General features: G+C 42.0%; 1 protein-coding gene across 1 annotated transcript in view; it reads right to left on the minus strand.

Moving 5' to 3' along the window:
- cpne7 (copine VII) overlaps positions 1–18,020 on the minus strand; it is a 53,854-nt gene that overhangs the window by 6,550 nt on the left and 29,284 nt on the right. Inside the window, exons 8-12 of the mRNA XM_066713801.1 lie at positions 17,065–17,163; positions 16,548–16,634; positions 12,106–12,165; positions 10,965–11,098; positions 681–735 (exon numbers count right to left, since the gene is read on the minus strand). Coding sequence (XP_066569898.1) covers positions 681–735; positions 10,965–11,098; positions 12,106–12,165; positions 16,548–16,634; positions 17,065–17,163 — 435 coding nt within the window. The remainder of the gene's footprint in view (positions 1–680; positions 736–10,964; positions 11,099–12,105; positions 12,166–16,547; positions 16,635–17,064; positions 17,164–18,020) is intronic.

Below are 18,020 nucleotides of genomic sequence, written 5' to 3' on the forward strand. Positions count from 1 at the left end.
TTGTTCTCAAGGGATGGGCGAATATAGACATGAAGATAGGGATAAGAATGTGCATCAAAAGACCTTTGACGTAAATGGGAGTAGAGCAAGGTCAGAGTTAGAGAATTGATCATATAGCTAAGGGAAACAAAGAGATGTACAAAATAAGTTCAGCTTTATTGATTTACAACATGTGATGTCTCATGCAAATATATCTCTTTTATCTAGCAGTATGGAGCAGGAAATAGTTTTTTAATGGCTCATGATTCTCATTCCTGTCAGTGCAGCGACACCATGAAGGTCTCTTAACTTTACAACAAAATGTGTTTGTGGCTTCTTTTCTTTGAATGGAAAATCAATCTTCCATAGTAACAATTGTATCATGAAGGCCAGAATACAGAGAAATACAAGATAGCGAGCACTCAAAAAATACATTCTAAGGCTATTATTTGAACCTTGATTTTGAATGTGTTGCCAGTGGCAAATGAAAACAAAAAATGAAAAAAATCTCAGTGCTAAGGGCTACAGCAACTCAAGAGAAATCCATTGTAGACTACAGTCCACTCAAATGTGAGTCAAGAACCACCACTGACTATGTCTCAATTTACAGAATGGCCAACAATACTTATGGAAGTTGTCCAGCAAATCCTAAATAAATACACCAGCTTTAATGGTCTTGTCTTATGTTTTTGTTTGCTTACCTCATAATTTGGGGGGATTCTTGCACCAAAGCCCAGTGCAGAGAACCTTTTGTCACTAAAATTGGGAAAAAAGAAGAGTACAAAAGTAAGTTGAAGTAAGAAATGTTCAGATGAGGTTTTAGAAATATGTGCTCCAGTAGGATTTACAGAATAAAGCAACAACAATCTGAATTGATATAAAAGAACAGCTGAAAAATACTAGTTATCTTTCAGCAGTTTGGAAAAGGGCATGAAGCAAACAAGAAGGATGCTTTTCTTTGCAATATGGCAGCCGGGATGGATTTGTACTGTCAGTTCTATTGCTTCTGGAGGGTAGCTCCTAATTCAGATAATGCGCTGGGACAAAGTGGGAAATTAGTGGCTAATTTACATAATTGGGCAGCAGAAAGCTATTTACATGTTTTGATTCTGCTCAGTACCATTACTAGGAACCCATGTTTGTTTTCCCTTCATTGTTGTTTCACCACTGAATTACAGCTTATATAACACTGGCAGTGGCAAGCAAGAGAGAATAAAATGTTTGCATTGCATTGCATTTTCTACGTGGACGCAAACACACAGCTTAATAAATATAATGGCTGTTATTAGCATCACTGCAGATGCAGTTCGCAGTTCTGTCTGTGATTTTTACATAACAGCATTCGTTTTGTTATTTCAGTATTTCATAGAGTGCTCTTAATGTGTTCAACGTCTATCAGGCTGCCTCAAGCTCTAGGAGTTGCATGTTTTTTTGCATAAGCAAGGATATAAACAAAAGGGGCAAGAGGTCAATATATGATCGTCTTCCACTTTTTATTAAAATTATATTAAACTGATCAAAGTTGCACAGCAAGCAATAATATGTTCTTCTCCTAAAAGCTGGGGATGATGGAAAAATTCAGTCCTTCTTAGAAGGCTGGTTTTACAATCAATATATACCTATACACTCCCATAAGCAAAGACTACTTTCAAAGCAGCCTTCAGAGCTTTGGCAATGTCCAAGCCAACCAAACTGACACAAGCACAGACAGAGAAGAACTCCAGCAGAGGAACAGAAGCTGGAGACCAAACATCCAGCAGGTCTCTCATCTCCAGATTAGCTGGCGGCAGAGATATAGGCTCAGGAGAAAGAGAAACAATATGCTTGAATTAGCAGACACTGCAGGAGAAAGTACAGTATAACACCAATGGGAGTTCAAACACAAGGAGAAACAGGGGCAGAAACAACAGGGTGACCAGCTGAGGAAATAAGTTTGTGTGGTCACCTTGTCACAGTCCAATAGAGCATGCAAGCTGCAGGTACACACCAAATGTTGTTTGCCAGGCTGTTTACACATGCCCAGCTTAAGTGCTCCACATAAATATTATGAGTTGATCACATTAGTAGTTTGTAGTCAGGAATTCATTGCTGGGCAATTTATTGCATGCTGTGTCGTAGGAACAAAACAAATAAAACAAAATCACGGTCACTGTGCAAAATCATCAAACCCCTTCCTACTGACATCATAGTTTTATTTCATGTTGACATGTCCAGTTATCTGTAACATTGAAATTTTACTTTTGCTGGTGATTGTTGGTTGCTGGTGGGGGAGGGGGCGGTAATTAGATAGACCTGGAATACATCCACAGGGCTGATAAATATCTGTGTGAACCATCTAAACCGCTTGATCCCTCAAAGTTGATTTTCACAGCATTCCTCAATGTCTCAACAGCCTGCGACAAGCTGTGTTATCTTTCAAGTCAGAAGCACTGCCCAAGGGGGAGGGGTTTCTGTGCACTTCCATAGGAACCCGATCGAAACGTCACTCTATCAAAGTTGCCATTGGCCCCTGTGCTCGTCACTCAGAACAGGTCCCTTCCCCCTTCCTGTTCTATAAAATGTGACGTCAGTGCAGGTTTGTCCTCTTTTGCCATTTCGCCTGGAGTCTAGAACATGAGCTCTCTGTCTTGTCTGTGCATTAGACCATTCATTGTTATTTAACAATTATTATTCGGTTGGTTGGCTTCACGGCTGTGTTGTTCACCACCGTTTACTGTCAGTGTCTCTATTACTTGTGTTGGTTATTTCTTGATAGTTAATCCGATTCTGTTCTGTCCGTGCACCGGGGCTCCGATTGCGCTTTTGGTTTCAGTTTTGTTACAAATAGAACACTTTTAAAAATAGTAGTGGTGTTTATATAGTGCCTTATATATTGGTTTGTTTGTCCACAGGGCTTTTTCCTTCACAGCAGAAGTGCTAGCAGCGGCAGTAAAATCCAAGGCCTGGCTGCCCGGCCTGAGCCTTGTAAGAGATGTGTCGTAAGAGGTGTATCGTAAGAGATCTCGCCCGTGTGAGGGGCTCCTCTGCCGGCTTGCGCCCGCACTACAGCCCGCAACTGTGCTCGGCGATGAGCTCCTCTCATCCCTGCCATTGTGCACCTTGCCTCCTGGAGTGGGGAGGTCCTATGCCCCGTCTGTCTGGGCACCGACAGCGGGCACGATATCATCCAACCGAGCACCGTCGCAATCGCCACCGCACCCAAAGGTAACCCACTCCAGTGAGTGATGGGGGGTCTCGAGGGCGCTGGATCTTTGTCTCTCCCCGAGCCCCTCCATCTCCTCCTCCAGGGTTGTAGTGCTAGAGACAGCCGCGCCTCCCGCGCTCACGTCTCCACCTGCATCCATTGCTGCGCAGGCTGCCACTATCGCACCTGCCACGGCAGCTGCTCCCCCCACGGTGTCCCTGCGCGTGCATGTGAACAACAAGGAAGAGTGGCAGAGCCACTTCGCCTTTGAGGACCAAGCGTTCGAATTTGCTGTTCTCCCCTTCGGCCTGTCGCTAGCCCCACACACTTTTTCCAAGTGCAGAACCATATGAACCTGATTTTATGCTGCCTCTCCGAATTGGGCCTCTAGGTCAATCGAGAGAAAAGCCGCCTGACTCCACAACTCAGCAGGCACAGTTCCTCGGACTGCACCTCGATTCCGTTGCCATGCTCGCCACACTGGCACCAGAGAGACTTGCTTCCAAACACACGTGTCTTTCCCTCTTCCGACTGAGAGCTCGTGTCCCTTTGCCAGAGGCTGCTGGGCCTTATAGTGGCTGCATCACAGACCCTCCCCCTTGGCCTCCTCCAATTGAGGCTGCTGCAGTGGTGGTTCAGGTCTCTCAAGATGCACCCTCGACGCAATCGAGCATGCCAAGTCACAGTCACAGCGAGCTGGACGGCACATTTTTCAAGGCGCCCCCTTGGCAGACATTTGTGTGGCTGCAGCTTGGGCCTCGCCGCTTACATTTGCCCGGTTCTACAGGTTGGACATGACGGGATCAGTCCCTTCCATTGGGAACCTGGTGTTGGCTGCAGTCGAGCCCCAGTAGCCTATGGGCTCTGGCTCCTGGTTTTCCTCTCCAAGTCTGCCCCTGTTATGCACATCGTGATGGAGCTATTTGAACCATGTCTTCCCTTCCACCGGACTATGCCTTCCAGTCGAGCACCCACGCGAGCTGCTCCTGGACTTGCTGACAGTCCTATCAATGTGTTCCCAGGGTTTGTGATGCGGCCTACAGGCACGTTGCCTTACGAGGCTGCCCTGTATATAGTTTGTTCATTATGCATTCAAAGCTGTGAACCGGCAACAGGGTCATGGGCGGCCAAGGCTCATTGATGGACCTGTGGAGCGAAGGCTGGCCTGTGTGGTCCGATCCAACAGACGAGCTACTGTAGCTCAAATTGCTGAAAAAGTTAATGCTGGTTCTGATAGAAAGGTGTCAGAAAACACAGTGCATCGCAGTTTTTTGCGTATGGGGCTGCGTAGCTGAAGACCAGGCAGGGTGTCCATGCTGACCTCTGTCCACTGCCGAAAGTGCCGACAATGGGCACATGAACATCAGAACTGGACCACGGAGCAATGGAAGAAGGTGGCCTGGTCTGATGAATCACAAGTTCAAGGTGTTGACTTGGCCTCCAAATTCCCCAGACCTCAATCCAATCGAGCATCTGTGGGATGTGCTGGACAAAAAACTTGCAACTTACAGGACTTAAAGGATCTGCTGCTAACGTCTTGGTGCCAGATACCACAGCACACCTTCAGAGGTCTAGTGGAGTCCATGCCTCAACGGGTCAGGGCTGTTTTGGTGGCAAAAGGGGGACCTACACAATAGGTGGTTATAATGTTATGGCTGATCGGTGTATATAATATGTGGCTCCGTTCTGAAAATGTGTGGAATGGAGCTCACTGCCGCTGTTCCCAGCTGATAGCGCTCGAGTTTCGCTGCCTCGCTGTGTACATAGTTCCTTGGTCAGCAGCTCTGTGGCCCACTCTGGCTGCTGTCCTGAGTGGGACGCACGTGAGCAGGCTCTCGTGTTCCGCTGTGTTCATATAGTTCATTTGTCAGCACATTAGAGCTAATGTTGCCCTGCATTAGCCGGTCTAACCAGCAGGTGTCAACTGCTCCTGTGTTCCATGGGTGTCACATGAGTTCGTTCCCGAGCACCGGGGTATATATAGTTCATTTGCACGAAATCTAAGTTGTCAGCAGAGTGGAGCTCTTCCATTATGTACTATTCAGTTGAGTAGGATGCTCCTGTGTTGCACGCTGACAGCATGATGGTCGTTGCGTGACAACGCGATATGTATATATTTTATATTGTTGTTCAGCTCAGCTACTCTGTTGACTAGCCGGCTATGTATTCTGTTGCTTTTCATTGGGTCTGTGTCCCCGCTCCTATTGGATCAGGGGTTCACTGCCATGATAATGCACGCAGATCGCACAAGTTGCTTGATTGCCCGCACCAGATACTGTGCAAGTAGTTTACGGCCTCGCTCCTAGATGCACTTGTAGAGCAGCCGGCCTTGCTATTGTTTGTGGAGGGCGTAAGAGTTAACCTGCTTTGTATATGCTGATTCTAGACAGTTCCCGGTAAGAGCGTGACTGCGGTACTCGCTCCTGGGCGGCTCAGTTTCGGCCCTACAGGACCCCTGAGATTACTGTCTGGAGTTGTGTTGCCGGGGCTCCCTAGCGTTGCACCTCGGGGCAGGCTCCCTTATCAGACCACTGCCTCCTCCCTTGTGATGGTTTTGTCAAACAGTAACCCCTCTCCCTTGTGCAGTGCTTCCGACTTGAAAGATAACGATAGGTTGCGAATGCAAAAGGTCGCACGGGAGTCCTAGCTCCCACCAAAAGAGGACAAACCTGCGCTGACATCACGTTTTATAGAACAGGAAGTGGGAAGGGACCTGCGAAGGGTTCCAATGGAAGTGCGCAGAAACCCCTCTCCCTTGGGCAGTGCTTCCTTTTTCACAGCCTAACAATTTATGAGCTATTTATGGAAGAGCATTATAAAATAATTTCCATATTTTTTCACCCAGCCACTATCAATACATGATCAATCTTTGATGGCTGTCATGTTCTACTTCAGAAGAATCTAAACTAAAGGTGTTAGCTGGTGATTTAATAACACAAAAATGCATCTAAAGATTGGAGTGCAAATGTGCTGGACCTACCATGGAAGAGAGGCAACAAATGATAATTGCCCTGTTAATAACATTTTATAACGTGACTATTCATGCCATTTGACCTAAAGTGCACTAAACAACAGAAAACTGGGCAGTAAAGTACTTCACAATCTCCAGTGTAGAAAATGTCCTATAGTCAACTTTTGCAGAGGCTGAAAAGCCCTTATAGCTTTTTTTATAGCAGCAACAGCACACTATAGTCTAGTAGAATGTTATATGGAAATTCATAAACACATTTATGAAACTTGTAGACCTTTCCAAAATCATGTGACTAGAGGATGGATTCAATTCCACAAATGCACATCAGACAAACAGAAAACACTTCATCCTTCTAATTAATGTACCCATATGTTATTTTTTCTGGCAAGTACTCTTTTAGTCTCCAGGGAGGTAAAGAATACACAACAGAGTATCCCAGAGTTGTGTGGGGGGAAGTCAGTTTCCCCTGACTGTGGCACTAAACATTCTAATTCTTGTGGTTTACCCTGCCTCTAATGAATCCCATAGGAAGCTGTGAATCCTGAAAGTTTGGGAACAGCCTGGAGCGAGTTGTTAGTGGACTTGAAAAACGTTCACCATGTAATGTATCCACAAGTGCATTTTTTTCGACTTTGACAGAAAATGGTAATAAGTGGTGCACATAAACAGTACAAACAGTGGATCTATTTCTGGGGTGTAATTAGTTTCCGATGCACGGAGAGTCAAAGTCCCTTGTGGGGAGGCAATGTAACTGACTGAGTCTGAAATTGGCATCCCTCTGTCAGCAGACACACCTCATCTTCAATATAAACTGAACACAAAAATGTCTTTTGCCCTGTGGATGTAAACAGAGACATCTATTTTTACACTCAAAGTATGGCAATGTATGGCAAAGTATGGTAAATTGTAGTTACCCTCTGATACCAAAACAACAAAAAATTTTGAATACTGAGGCTTCTTTAGTTGGATAAAAAATCAAATGCCCGTGTGTAAACTTTATGTATACTGTATGTCTACATCCTCATCATAGTTTGATCTGGACATTCAGTTAAAAGGTTTACCAATAAAGAGCACATATTACACTAAAAGGCTGGTACCACATTCTCCACAGACACTCCTGGTAGATAAAATGAGTGTGAATGAATGTTTTATTCGCAGATACAGAATGCATTAACCCAGCAAAATACAATTGATTTTTTTTTAATACCAAGAGGAATTCTTTGTGAGTTTAACCTAAAGCTTTCCGTTTCTCATAATATTGCTTTCACTTAATTCAATTTCATTATTCCATCTACCGTTTTAAACTGAAATCATGTTACTTCTGAGAGCCTAGATCATTTTCAATGAAAAACAAACACTTACAGGGTGCTTTTTGAAGCTTTTCGCTCCAGAGAAAAATTGTCAGCTGAGAGATGAGGAATGGTTGTCATCTAATTTGAAACCCTTACCATGAGAAGGGCTGGCTAAAGAACAATTAACTGGAGATTATGTAAAAGCCCACTGTATCGATGACTCAGAATTTATTTGTAATCTCAAGGACAGCTACCAGTGCCCTGTTATTGATCATTCAGAAAAGCAGATTTATACCAGAAAAGCCATGCAAATATCAACCAGTTTACACAAGCTTTCCCAGGTTAATATTTGTCAATACAGACACACAAATGCAATGGAGGTCATAAATCTATGCACAGTTACTAATCACTGTGATCTATACACTTTTCCAGTAAGGTGAACACACAGAATTGACTGATTACTGAATAATAACAACTAAGAACTAATAAAGACAAGAATAAAAAGCCAGGAAGGCTTTTCAAAGCTTTACAAACATCCTCATGGAAATAAGAGCGATTAAAATGCTGATTAGTGTTCTGAAACCTGCCTGTGTCACACTGGGAATTCATCATGTTTGCAACTTGTTCTTTTCTTCTCCTCCCAATTGAAAGAAATGTCCATTCTTCTATGAACTCAAAGGAGGGCCATCGACTCAGATGCATTCACGATCATTATGGATCATAGAAACAACACAAACAGATGAAGTCTACAGAGTTTTAGCAAAATGACAGTTTAGAGACAGGAGGGAATGATATACACGTCTTGCAAGTATCACTGTAAAATTACACATTCCTTCGAGTTTCTATGAATATGAAATATGCAGTATGAATAGTAAGTGTGACATAGTATTTGACGCAATACATTTTTTTAGTTGTCTTAGTTGGGCTTTGTGGTGGTTTATGACTACCCTCTATTTCTTCATTTGTAATGAAACCCAATATCTACAGTCTTCAAATGTCAACTTTTAAATTCAAATTAATTATACTTTTTAAAATAATTTATTCCTCTTTGCTTCCTTTCCCAAGAGAAACATCTCATTCAGTTTTTGAGGGTGGAAGGATAGTGGTATATTTTCGATTTCTTGCAGGTGTACATAAATACAGTGTGAATTTCTTTTCTGTTTGGAGAAAAAAAAAAACACTGACGTCAATATTCCCAGAGCTGTTAATGAGAGAAGTGTCAACGAAGGCTGGGAGCCAGGGCGAGACACAAAGACAATGGCAGCTTGTTTTCACTTCCTGTGATTGCGTGAACAGATGCCTCCGTTCCTCCCAGTGCCACCAGGTCTCCTAATTAGCCCTGGCGCTTCATTACTACACATCAATGGGGTCTCTGCTCATGATAATTATTCTCACAGGGATTAGGGTCTGCCAGTCTCCGAATGGGTCTATTTCAGCAGGAAGGCTCATTCATGTGCTTCAGGTTTTACAAAGTAGGTGATAGGCAACAGTGTGTTTATTCTAAATTGTACCAGCAGTGTTTGACATCTATTAATCATCATCAATGCAGTCAATCAGTCAAACAGTCAGTCAGTTGTTGATACACAGACTTATGTGTTATTCTCTTGCCACCTTCCACAAGGAATCTGTTATATTTTAGATCTACTTGATGTACACAAAGGTTTTAAATTATTTACAAATCAAGTGTAAGGGGTATTGGTTACAAACTAGAATTGTAATTCATTTTAAGATTAAACTAAAATAATTGGTCTCTGTGCAATATAGTTCACCCTCATGTTTCTCTCTCTCCCACTCTCTTACACACACACACACATACACACACAGGACTGTATTGAGTTCTCAATTTGGTTAAAGTTGCATTAAATCATGTCTGATTAAATCAAAGTGTTATTCGATTTTTTATTTGTATTATTCAATTGCACTTTATTGCTTCGTGCCATGTGAAGAACCATAGAAATATCAACGCACATTTCAGTTTCATTGCAGGAATGAACAGAACTGTTATTTATCAAATCCCCTAGACTGTATCTCGATTCATGCATATTTAATAAAGAAAAAGAAGAATTACCATTCACCACATCTCTAACAGGGGGATACACATGTGACGATACTTAATGTGGAAACTCCTCATTCTTGGCTGTAAAGGAGCCAAGAGAGGCAAGACTTTGTTTTCAAAACATGTTTAATTAAAATAATTTCTCAGTAACTCACCTCTTGCTTGCCTTCTGCCTGGAGTACACTCTATGTTAATGAAGTTCACATTGACATTGTTGAAAAAGTCCAGCCAGCTCAAATAAGTGTGCATAATCTATGGTTCTCAGCTCCATTGTTTGCTTTGGGTGTAAATTAGATGCACACACATATAGTCACACATAGAAGACCAGCTGTGACTACACTGATAGGGGTAATAATTCCTACAGGCAGGGGAGCTGCAAAGGAACATGGGAAAGCAGAGGAAGAAACCATGATCCAACAGCAGTATGCTATGCTAATGCAACAGGCACCTGTACTGGAATCAGATTTGTTGATCTAGATAAATGCAGGCACCACTAAAATGTATATCAGATTAATTGAAATGTCCCCCTTTTAAAACAAAAAGCTTCCACGTGGGATTCCTTCCTTCTATCCTGTGCTTTGAAAGTCAGAGCTGGATTTCCTCTCTGTGCTATACTGGCAGTGCTTAATGAACCCTTGCCAGCAACACTGAAGTCAGCTTGACAGCATATGCAGCGTGCCAGGCCGCGCGCGGGGGAAGAGGATATCACAGTACACTTCGCATGAGAACAGAACCCAATCGGGCTGTGCATCAGCACACTTCTCATCTATTACTGCAGCAATAACACGTTTCCTTGCTGGATGACAGGCCAAGACTCCCACTCTGAATTGCCCCTTCTGACCTGTGTGGATCAGGCTCATTGAACTTGTCTGAAGCCCCTCGTTTGCTTTACAGCTGAGAAGGAGCAAACGGTAAATAGAAGAAGTGACTCCTAGTAAAAATGTATATGCAGAAGACTCGCTTCAGCCGTTCCCCAGCGGACATCTCTCGCCACAGTAGTTAGAGAGCACTGCAGGGGGAGACGGTCTCTTCAACTGAAACCCCTGGAGACAGCGATCAAATCAAAGCTGACAACCAGGTACACGGCTAGTTTCCACATTAAATAGAGGCCCAGGAGGTTGCTGGTGAAGAACTTTTCAATTTCTGGTACATGACATTTAAAGCACTTTTCCAGATATACTTCAAAAAGGTTAGGTATCTATTAAGTGATGGAAAAGCTGCCTATCCCATACGTTTTGGTTAAGGTACAGTACGTATGTTATTTTTGGAATATGGAGTATGAATAATGGTCTGTGTAGCCTGCTGTTATATGGCATTTTTTTGTTTGCTACCAGAGTGAGGATTGTATGATTGATGGAGGGAAAGCATGGCTGTTCCCACGTGCAAAAGAAAAGCATCCGACTGGCTTGCTTATACAGTCGTTTGTCCTCCCAGTCCCTTCAGTGATACTACACAGGAGCAGGACTGATGAATAATAAATACCTGTCATAGTCCTGACAGATCTCCCCCACTGCAATCAAGGCCTTCAGATACTCGTTTGGCTGATAGGGGTTGATGTAGTGCAGTGAGCAGCTGTTTCGCGGGTCCCCATTGGACGCGGTGAAGTCAATGGCCACCTGAAACAGACAATGATAGATTGATTGAGGTGCACAAGCCTGACTGTAAACACACTACAGTATGTGTATTACCGTTTACCTTTCCTTCAGGGGCATTTCCCTTAAACCGCAAATCTGCCAGAGCTTACATAGTGTGTGGCTGGCCTAGCTTTAAAGGATTTTGATAGTTCATGACAACAGAGCAACTCTATTATCAGATATGGGTATTACCGCCAAAGGAGGAGGCATTAAACCAACTTAATCAGATAGCTCCCTAGAAATATATTGCTAAACTGGTAATACAGTAACAGAATGACATACAGATCCCTGCATTCCCATAACCTGAAACAGGGGCTATTGGTTTTCTGTATTTATTGATCCCTCATATCTTGCCAGAGGCCGTCTTCCAGAATTAATTTGCAAGCATTCAAATGGCCAGTTTCAATACACTGGCAAAGCACAGGCAAACTAGATCTAATATATAACCTGTCATAATTAGCATTTAGTATTGTGTCAGTAATCCAATAAGGGGTCTAGGAAACCTCTGGGGTATATAGTAAAGTGCAGAGTTTAAGAGGGATTTGAATTGATTTGGAGAGCAGCCTCTGGCAAATCCAGGATCTGTATCGCCATTATTTCCTGTCATCTATAGAGTAAAAGAGAGATCATCATCCAAGCAGGAGTTCAGTCTGCGAAACCTGACAGCTGTTTCTGTGTACATATTATGTACCTCACAAAAAATGAGCATTGGATTCAATATCAATAAATAGAAAATAATCAACAAAATGTTATAAAAACAGGTTGCTCACAACCACCCAACAACAACAAAAAAATCTATTATCCTTAGAGATGCAGGAAGAAGAAAGATGTAGGGCATTTTATCTTTGAAAACACCCTAAGTGAAGATGGCCACCCTTAATTCATTTTTATTAAGAACCTAATCCTAATCCTAACAAAAATCCATCCATCCATCCATGTTTTCTGAAGGCTGTGTTAATAAGCAGGGCTGACACACAAATTATACTTACTGTAAAGTGTATCTGGCATCCTCCCATGATATAGTCCAAGAAGGAGTACACTCTGTGAAGCTGCAGGAGAAAGAATACAAAATAACACACCTAAATCTTGCTTGACTGAACACAAAAAACTGAAAATCACCCCCCTTTATCTTAGTAACAGGTTCTCAAGTTTACTTCACAATGTGCACAGGTTACTGTAGTGATGATATCATCATGCTAATTACCTCGGTGACATATTAAAAAGAAAGATGCAGAAAAAAATAGGTGTAATACATTGGTACTGTCTGGAAAGCATATCTACTTGAAAGTGAAAGCAGGAAAATGAACTGTCTACAGGGCAAACAGCCACCCACCACCAGTCATGAACACGACAGAGAGGTAAACACTCTTACATAAAGCCATAATGAGATTTTACTCTGGTTTTTCACAGTCCATTATAATGCCTATTGCTGTACCATGGGGCCGTGTTTAAGAGCTCTTGTACCTCTCCACGGGTTCATCTGGCTTCAGATTCAATTTCCACTGCTGCTATACCTGTACAAGATTCCTTGGAAATCATTTTACAGGCACAATCGGAGAGGCAATAATATTAATCAAAACCATTTTCATACTACAAAGGCAGAGGTATACTATAGCTCTCGGGATTTTTTAATGGTCTAAATTTTTGTGCGAGACCTTGTAAAAATTTGCCTTTATTCCCCCAAGACATACCTATAGTTTCCTTTCTCAGCTCCCCTGCTTGGACTGACTTTCTGAAACTGAGATCAGTACATCTTGGCAGGTGTTTGCTCAAAGCCACTGTCACACTGTCAGCTTTCCCCCAATCCCCCGCTTAAGACAGCTACCTAACTTGGGTCTCCACACTTCAAAAGCCACAACACTCTGAAAAGAGTTCAAAGAGTCATCCTGAGACTGAAATGCACACGTACATACAGTTAGGTCCATAAATATTTGGACAGTGACGGCACAACAAGAAGTGCTAGAAGTGTAGACTTTCATCTTTGAGGGTAGTTACAAACAAATTGGGTGAACGGTGTAGGAATTACACCCATTTGTATATGTGGTCCCCACATTTTTAGGGGCTCAAAAGTAATTAGACAAACTAACATAATCATTAATTAAATTGTGAGTTTCAATACTTGGTTGCAAATCCTTTGCAGTCAATGACTGCCTGAAGTCTGGAGCCCATAGACATCACCAGATGCTGGGTTTCTTCCCTGGTGATGCTCTGCCAGGCCTGCACTGCAGCTGTCTTTAGTTCCTGCTTATTCTTGGGGCATTTTGCCTTTTTTTAAATGTATGTGTTTGTTTTCTTCCCTTTTGAGTGATGTAGGTGACACGGGGATGTCGGGCGCTACTTGTGTGGGGATTTCCTTTTCAACTGGGATTGATGCGCTGCAGGTGTCCCCGGTTAATCATCCCTATAAAAGACCTGGGGCCGAAGAAGGAGGAAGCCAGATCTATAGCCACTGTTAAATTTTGCATTGTTTATTTAGTTACATGGCTTACTGACTTGTTTTGGCTAAATTCTTTTTTTATTTCATTGTTCCAGGCAGTGTTTGTGTTTTCGGTTTCTTTTGGAGCATGTTTTCTTTAGTATAGAGTAGCAGAGAAGTATAGTAAGATTTCCCGGAAGACTCACCCTTTTTGTTTATTTGGGAGTTACAGAAATACATCTAACTGAATATAGGGGTCTTAGGGTACCTGGCTGTGCTGTCGCTGTCTGTTTATCTGTCTATGTATGTTTATTTATTATCTTGTTTGGATATCATCTTTAGCAGCGCTATATGTGAATAAACATTGGATGGTTTTAGTGACAATGTTGTTTTGGTGACGTTAATTTATTAACTTATATATATAAATATATATTTATACATACATATATACACTCACCTAAAGGATTATTAGGAACACCATACTAATACTGTGTTTGACCCCCTTTCGCCTTCAGAACTGCCTTAATTCTACGTGGCATTGATTCAACAAGGTGCTGAAAGCATTCTTTAGAAATGTTGGCCCATATTGATAGGATAGCATCTTGCAGTTGATGGAGATTTGTGGGATGCACATCCAGGGCACGAAGCTCCCGTTCCACCACATCCCAAACATGCTCTATTGGGTTGAGATCTGGTGACTGTGGGGGCCAGTTTAGTACAGTGAACTCATTGTCATGTTCAAGAAACCAATTTGAAATGATTGGACCTTTGTGACATGGTGCATTATCCTGCTGGAAGTAGCCATCAGAGGATGGGTACATGGTGGTCATAAAGGGATGGACATGGTCAGAAACAATGCTCAGGTAGGCCGTGGCATTTAAACGCTGCCCAATTGGCACTAAGGGGCCTAAAGTGTGCCAAGAAAACATCCCCCACACCATTACACCACCACCACCAGCCTGCACAGTGGTAACAAGGCATGATGGATCCATGTTCTCATTCTGTTTACGCCAAATTCTGACTCTACCATCTGAATGTCTCAACAGAAATCGAGACTCATCAGACCAGGCAACATTTTTCCAGTCTTCAACTGTCCAATTTTGGTGAGCTTGTGCAAATTGTAGCCTCTTTTTCCTATTTGTAGTGGAGATGAGTGGTACCAGGTGGGGTCTTCTGCTGTTGTAGCCCATCCGCCTCAAGGTTGTACGTGTTGTGGCTTCACAATTGCTTTGCTGCATACCTCGGTTGTAACGAGTGGTTATTTCAGTCAAAGTTGCTCTTCTATCAGCTTGAATCAGTCGGCCCATTCTCCTCTGACCTCTAGCATCAACAAGGCATTTTCGCCCACAGGACTGCCGCATACTGGATGTTTTTCCCTTTTCACACCATTCTTTGTAAACCCTAGAAATGGTTGTGCGTGAAAATCCCAGTAACTGAGCAGATTGTGAAATACTCAGACCGGCCCGTCTGGCACCAACAACCATGCCACGCTCAAAATTGCTTAAATCACCTTTCTTTCCCATTCAGACATTCAGTTTGGAGTTCAGGAGATTGTCTTGACCAGGACCACACCCCTAAATGCATTGAAGCAACTGCCATGTGATTGGTTGGTTAGATAATTGCATTAATGAGAAATTGAACAGGTGTTCCTAATAATCCTTTAGGTGAGTGTATATAATATATTGTGTTACGACTTTGTGGGCAACTTTATTATTGGACCCAGATGTTATTATAACCCTGGGACACTGATGATCATAACACATGCTCAATTGGATTCAGGTCAGGTGATTGACTTGGTCATTGCAGAACATTCCACTTATTCACCTTAAAAAAGTCATGGGTTGCTTTCACAGTATGCTTCAGGTCAATGTCCATCTGGACTGTGAAGCACCGTCCAATGAGTTTTGAAGCATCTGGCTGAATCTGAGCAAATATAGCCCTAAACACTTCAGAATTCATCCTGCTGCTTTTGTCAGCAGTCACATCATCAATAAATACAAGGAAACCAGTTTCCTTGTCAGCCATACATGCCCATGCCATAACATTCTTCACAGATGAGGTGGTATGCTTCGGATCATGAGCAGTTCCTTCCCTTCTCCATACTCTTCTCTTCCCATCATTCTGGTACAAGTTGCTCTTTGTCTCATCTGTCCATAGGATGTTGTTCCAGAACTGTACAGGCTTCTTTAGATGTTTTTTGGAAAACTCTAATTTTCCTGTTTCCTGTTTACATCTTGTGGTAAACACTCTGTATTTACTCTGGTGAAGTCTTCTCTTGATTGTTGACTTGACACAGATACGTCTACCTCCTGGAGGGTGTTCTTGATCTTGCCAACTGTGTGAAGGGGTTTTTCTTCACTAGGGAAATAATTATTTTGGGCAAAAAGCCCAAAGAACTAAGACAGCTGCAGTGCAGGCCTGGCAGAGCATCACCAGGGAAGAAACCCAACATCTGGTGATGTCTATGGGTTCCAGACTTCAGGTAGTCATTGACTGCAAAGGATTTGCAACCAAGTATTGAAACTCACAATTTATTAATGATTATGTTAGTTTGTGCAATTACTTTTGAGCCCCTAATATTGGGGGGGCCACATATAAAACTAGGTGTAATTGTTTCCTTTTAAATCCATTGTGGTGGCATACAGAGCCACCACAACACCAATGTAGTTTGTCTGGAAGAAAGCCACTTTTGGGGAAATTTCATTGAGGTGCTCAGGGAGCAGAATGGTAATAACAAAGGTGAGTGTTGGAAAACTAATAAGCTGTATGTGGAAGTCAGGCCTCTTGAATCCTTCAAGAAACGGTTGATGAGCTACTGACAACCTGGCATGCAAGGTAGACTAAGTACAGGCCTCTCATTTGTAACCTGTCTTACATTCTACTTTTCAGACCATGTCGAGGATACCATTACAAGATTACGTGCTTTATTGGTTGGTGCAATGCTACACAGTATACATCTGTGTCAGTCTGCAAAGTATCACTAACTCTGATCTGTTGCAGACAGCTGCCTCTTACCTTGAGATCACTGAGAATCACCACTCCAGAGTTCTTGTAGTTCCTCTTCTTTATTTTGTATTTGGGGTTTACACAATCCCAGCTGACCTTAGGATATCAAAGGCAAACAGACATTGTGCATAAGATTAGTTAAACTAATATTTTAACACTCTAAGACAATAATAAAATAAGGAGACAGTAACTATAGCTAAACATAATGTTAGAGTAGCTCATTCTCTATATAACATGCAGAGAACAATCATTAATATAACTACTTGCTAATGTCTTTTTATACACCTACTGCGCAATATAATTTCTGCCTTGGCTTGCAACTGAAATTTAATTAATTAAACTTAAGTTTAATTAATATTGCATGTGTCTCAGCCTCATAAACTGGGCTTTACTAGAGATACAAATATACTTTTTGTCTCAACTACCACTTATTACTGAGAAATATATTTTGGCAGCTTTTCTAACATTTCTAAAAATATATATTTTCTTTCCTTTATGTGTGTAACTCTCAGCAAATGTGACCGACCTTATTTCCTCCCATGACTTTCTGCATCTCTCCAAATGTGGCATAAAACTCCCCAATGAAGTCATGTTTCCCCCTGGAGTCATAATCCCAGACCAGGCACTAGGCAAAGCAAAAAACAACAGTTCTTAAAGATGAATCCTGTCCTAATCCTTTACCTTTCTCATATTTTCTTCCATCAAGCATTGCATTTTGTATTTCTACTTTGGAAAAGAAAAAGGGAAATGTATCTGTTAGATTAGGTCAACTCAACTCTTTGGTGCACCAATCTATCAGAATCCCGAGTGGTTCATTAGCCCATCAGCCTATGGGTTTAGTGTTTCTCCTCCTGATGTGCTTGCTAAGAGCAGACAGATGTCTCAATTCAAAATCTGAATTTGTTTGGTCCCCAGGCATAAATACAATTCTTAGTGGTAGAGTGCTATCTGGGAAACAGAACTTAGTATTATCTATAGTATCTATACACTGCAATGTAGTGTGTATGCATTTTTTAAAAAGCTTATTAAAAGGTGATGGCTACCAAAGTAATGTAACACATTATTCCAAACTGTGTACAGGCCAGTGTAAGCTTGCAGTTACAGATTTGATGCAGAGAGTGGCTCTAAAAAGTGTTGTGCTTCAGGCATAAAAATACATACTAGAGACCCTGAAAAGATGCTGAGAAAATAAGAATTTAAACTCTATTATGTAGACATTGGTTTTGGTACATCTTGTGATATTATGGACTAGTGTACGCCAGCACTCTTGGAAGATTATGATGAATCCCTGTACTGCACCCTAAACTGACCTTCGAGAGTAATGGCACAGTATTACACCCATCAATATAAATTATTCCAGTCATCAGTAAGCATAAGGTTGCCATAGACTCCAAATACACTGTTTCTGCGTGTTTTTTTGTTGTCCCAATACAAAATGTGTTGTCCTTTTGATAATACTATATTTTGTGAATACAGCATCTA

Source organism: Amia ocellicauda, chromosome 9, assembly GCF_036373705.1.
Source record: "Amia ocellicauda isolate fAmiCal2 chromosome 9, fAmiCal2.hap1, whole genome shotgun sequence".
Lineage (NCBI taxonomy): Eukaryota > Metazoa > Chordata > Actinopteri > Amiiformes > Amiidae > Amia > Amia ocellicauda.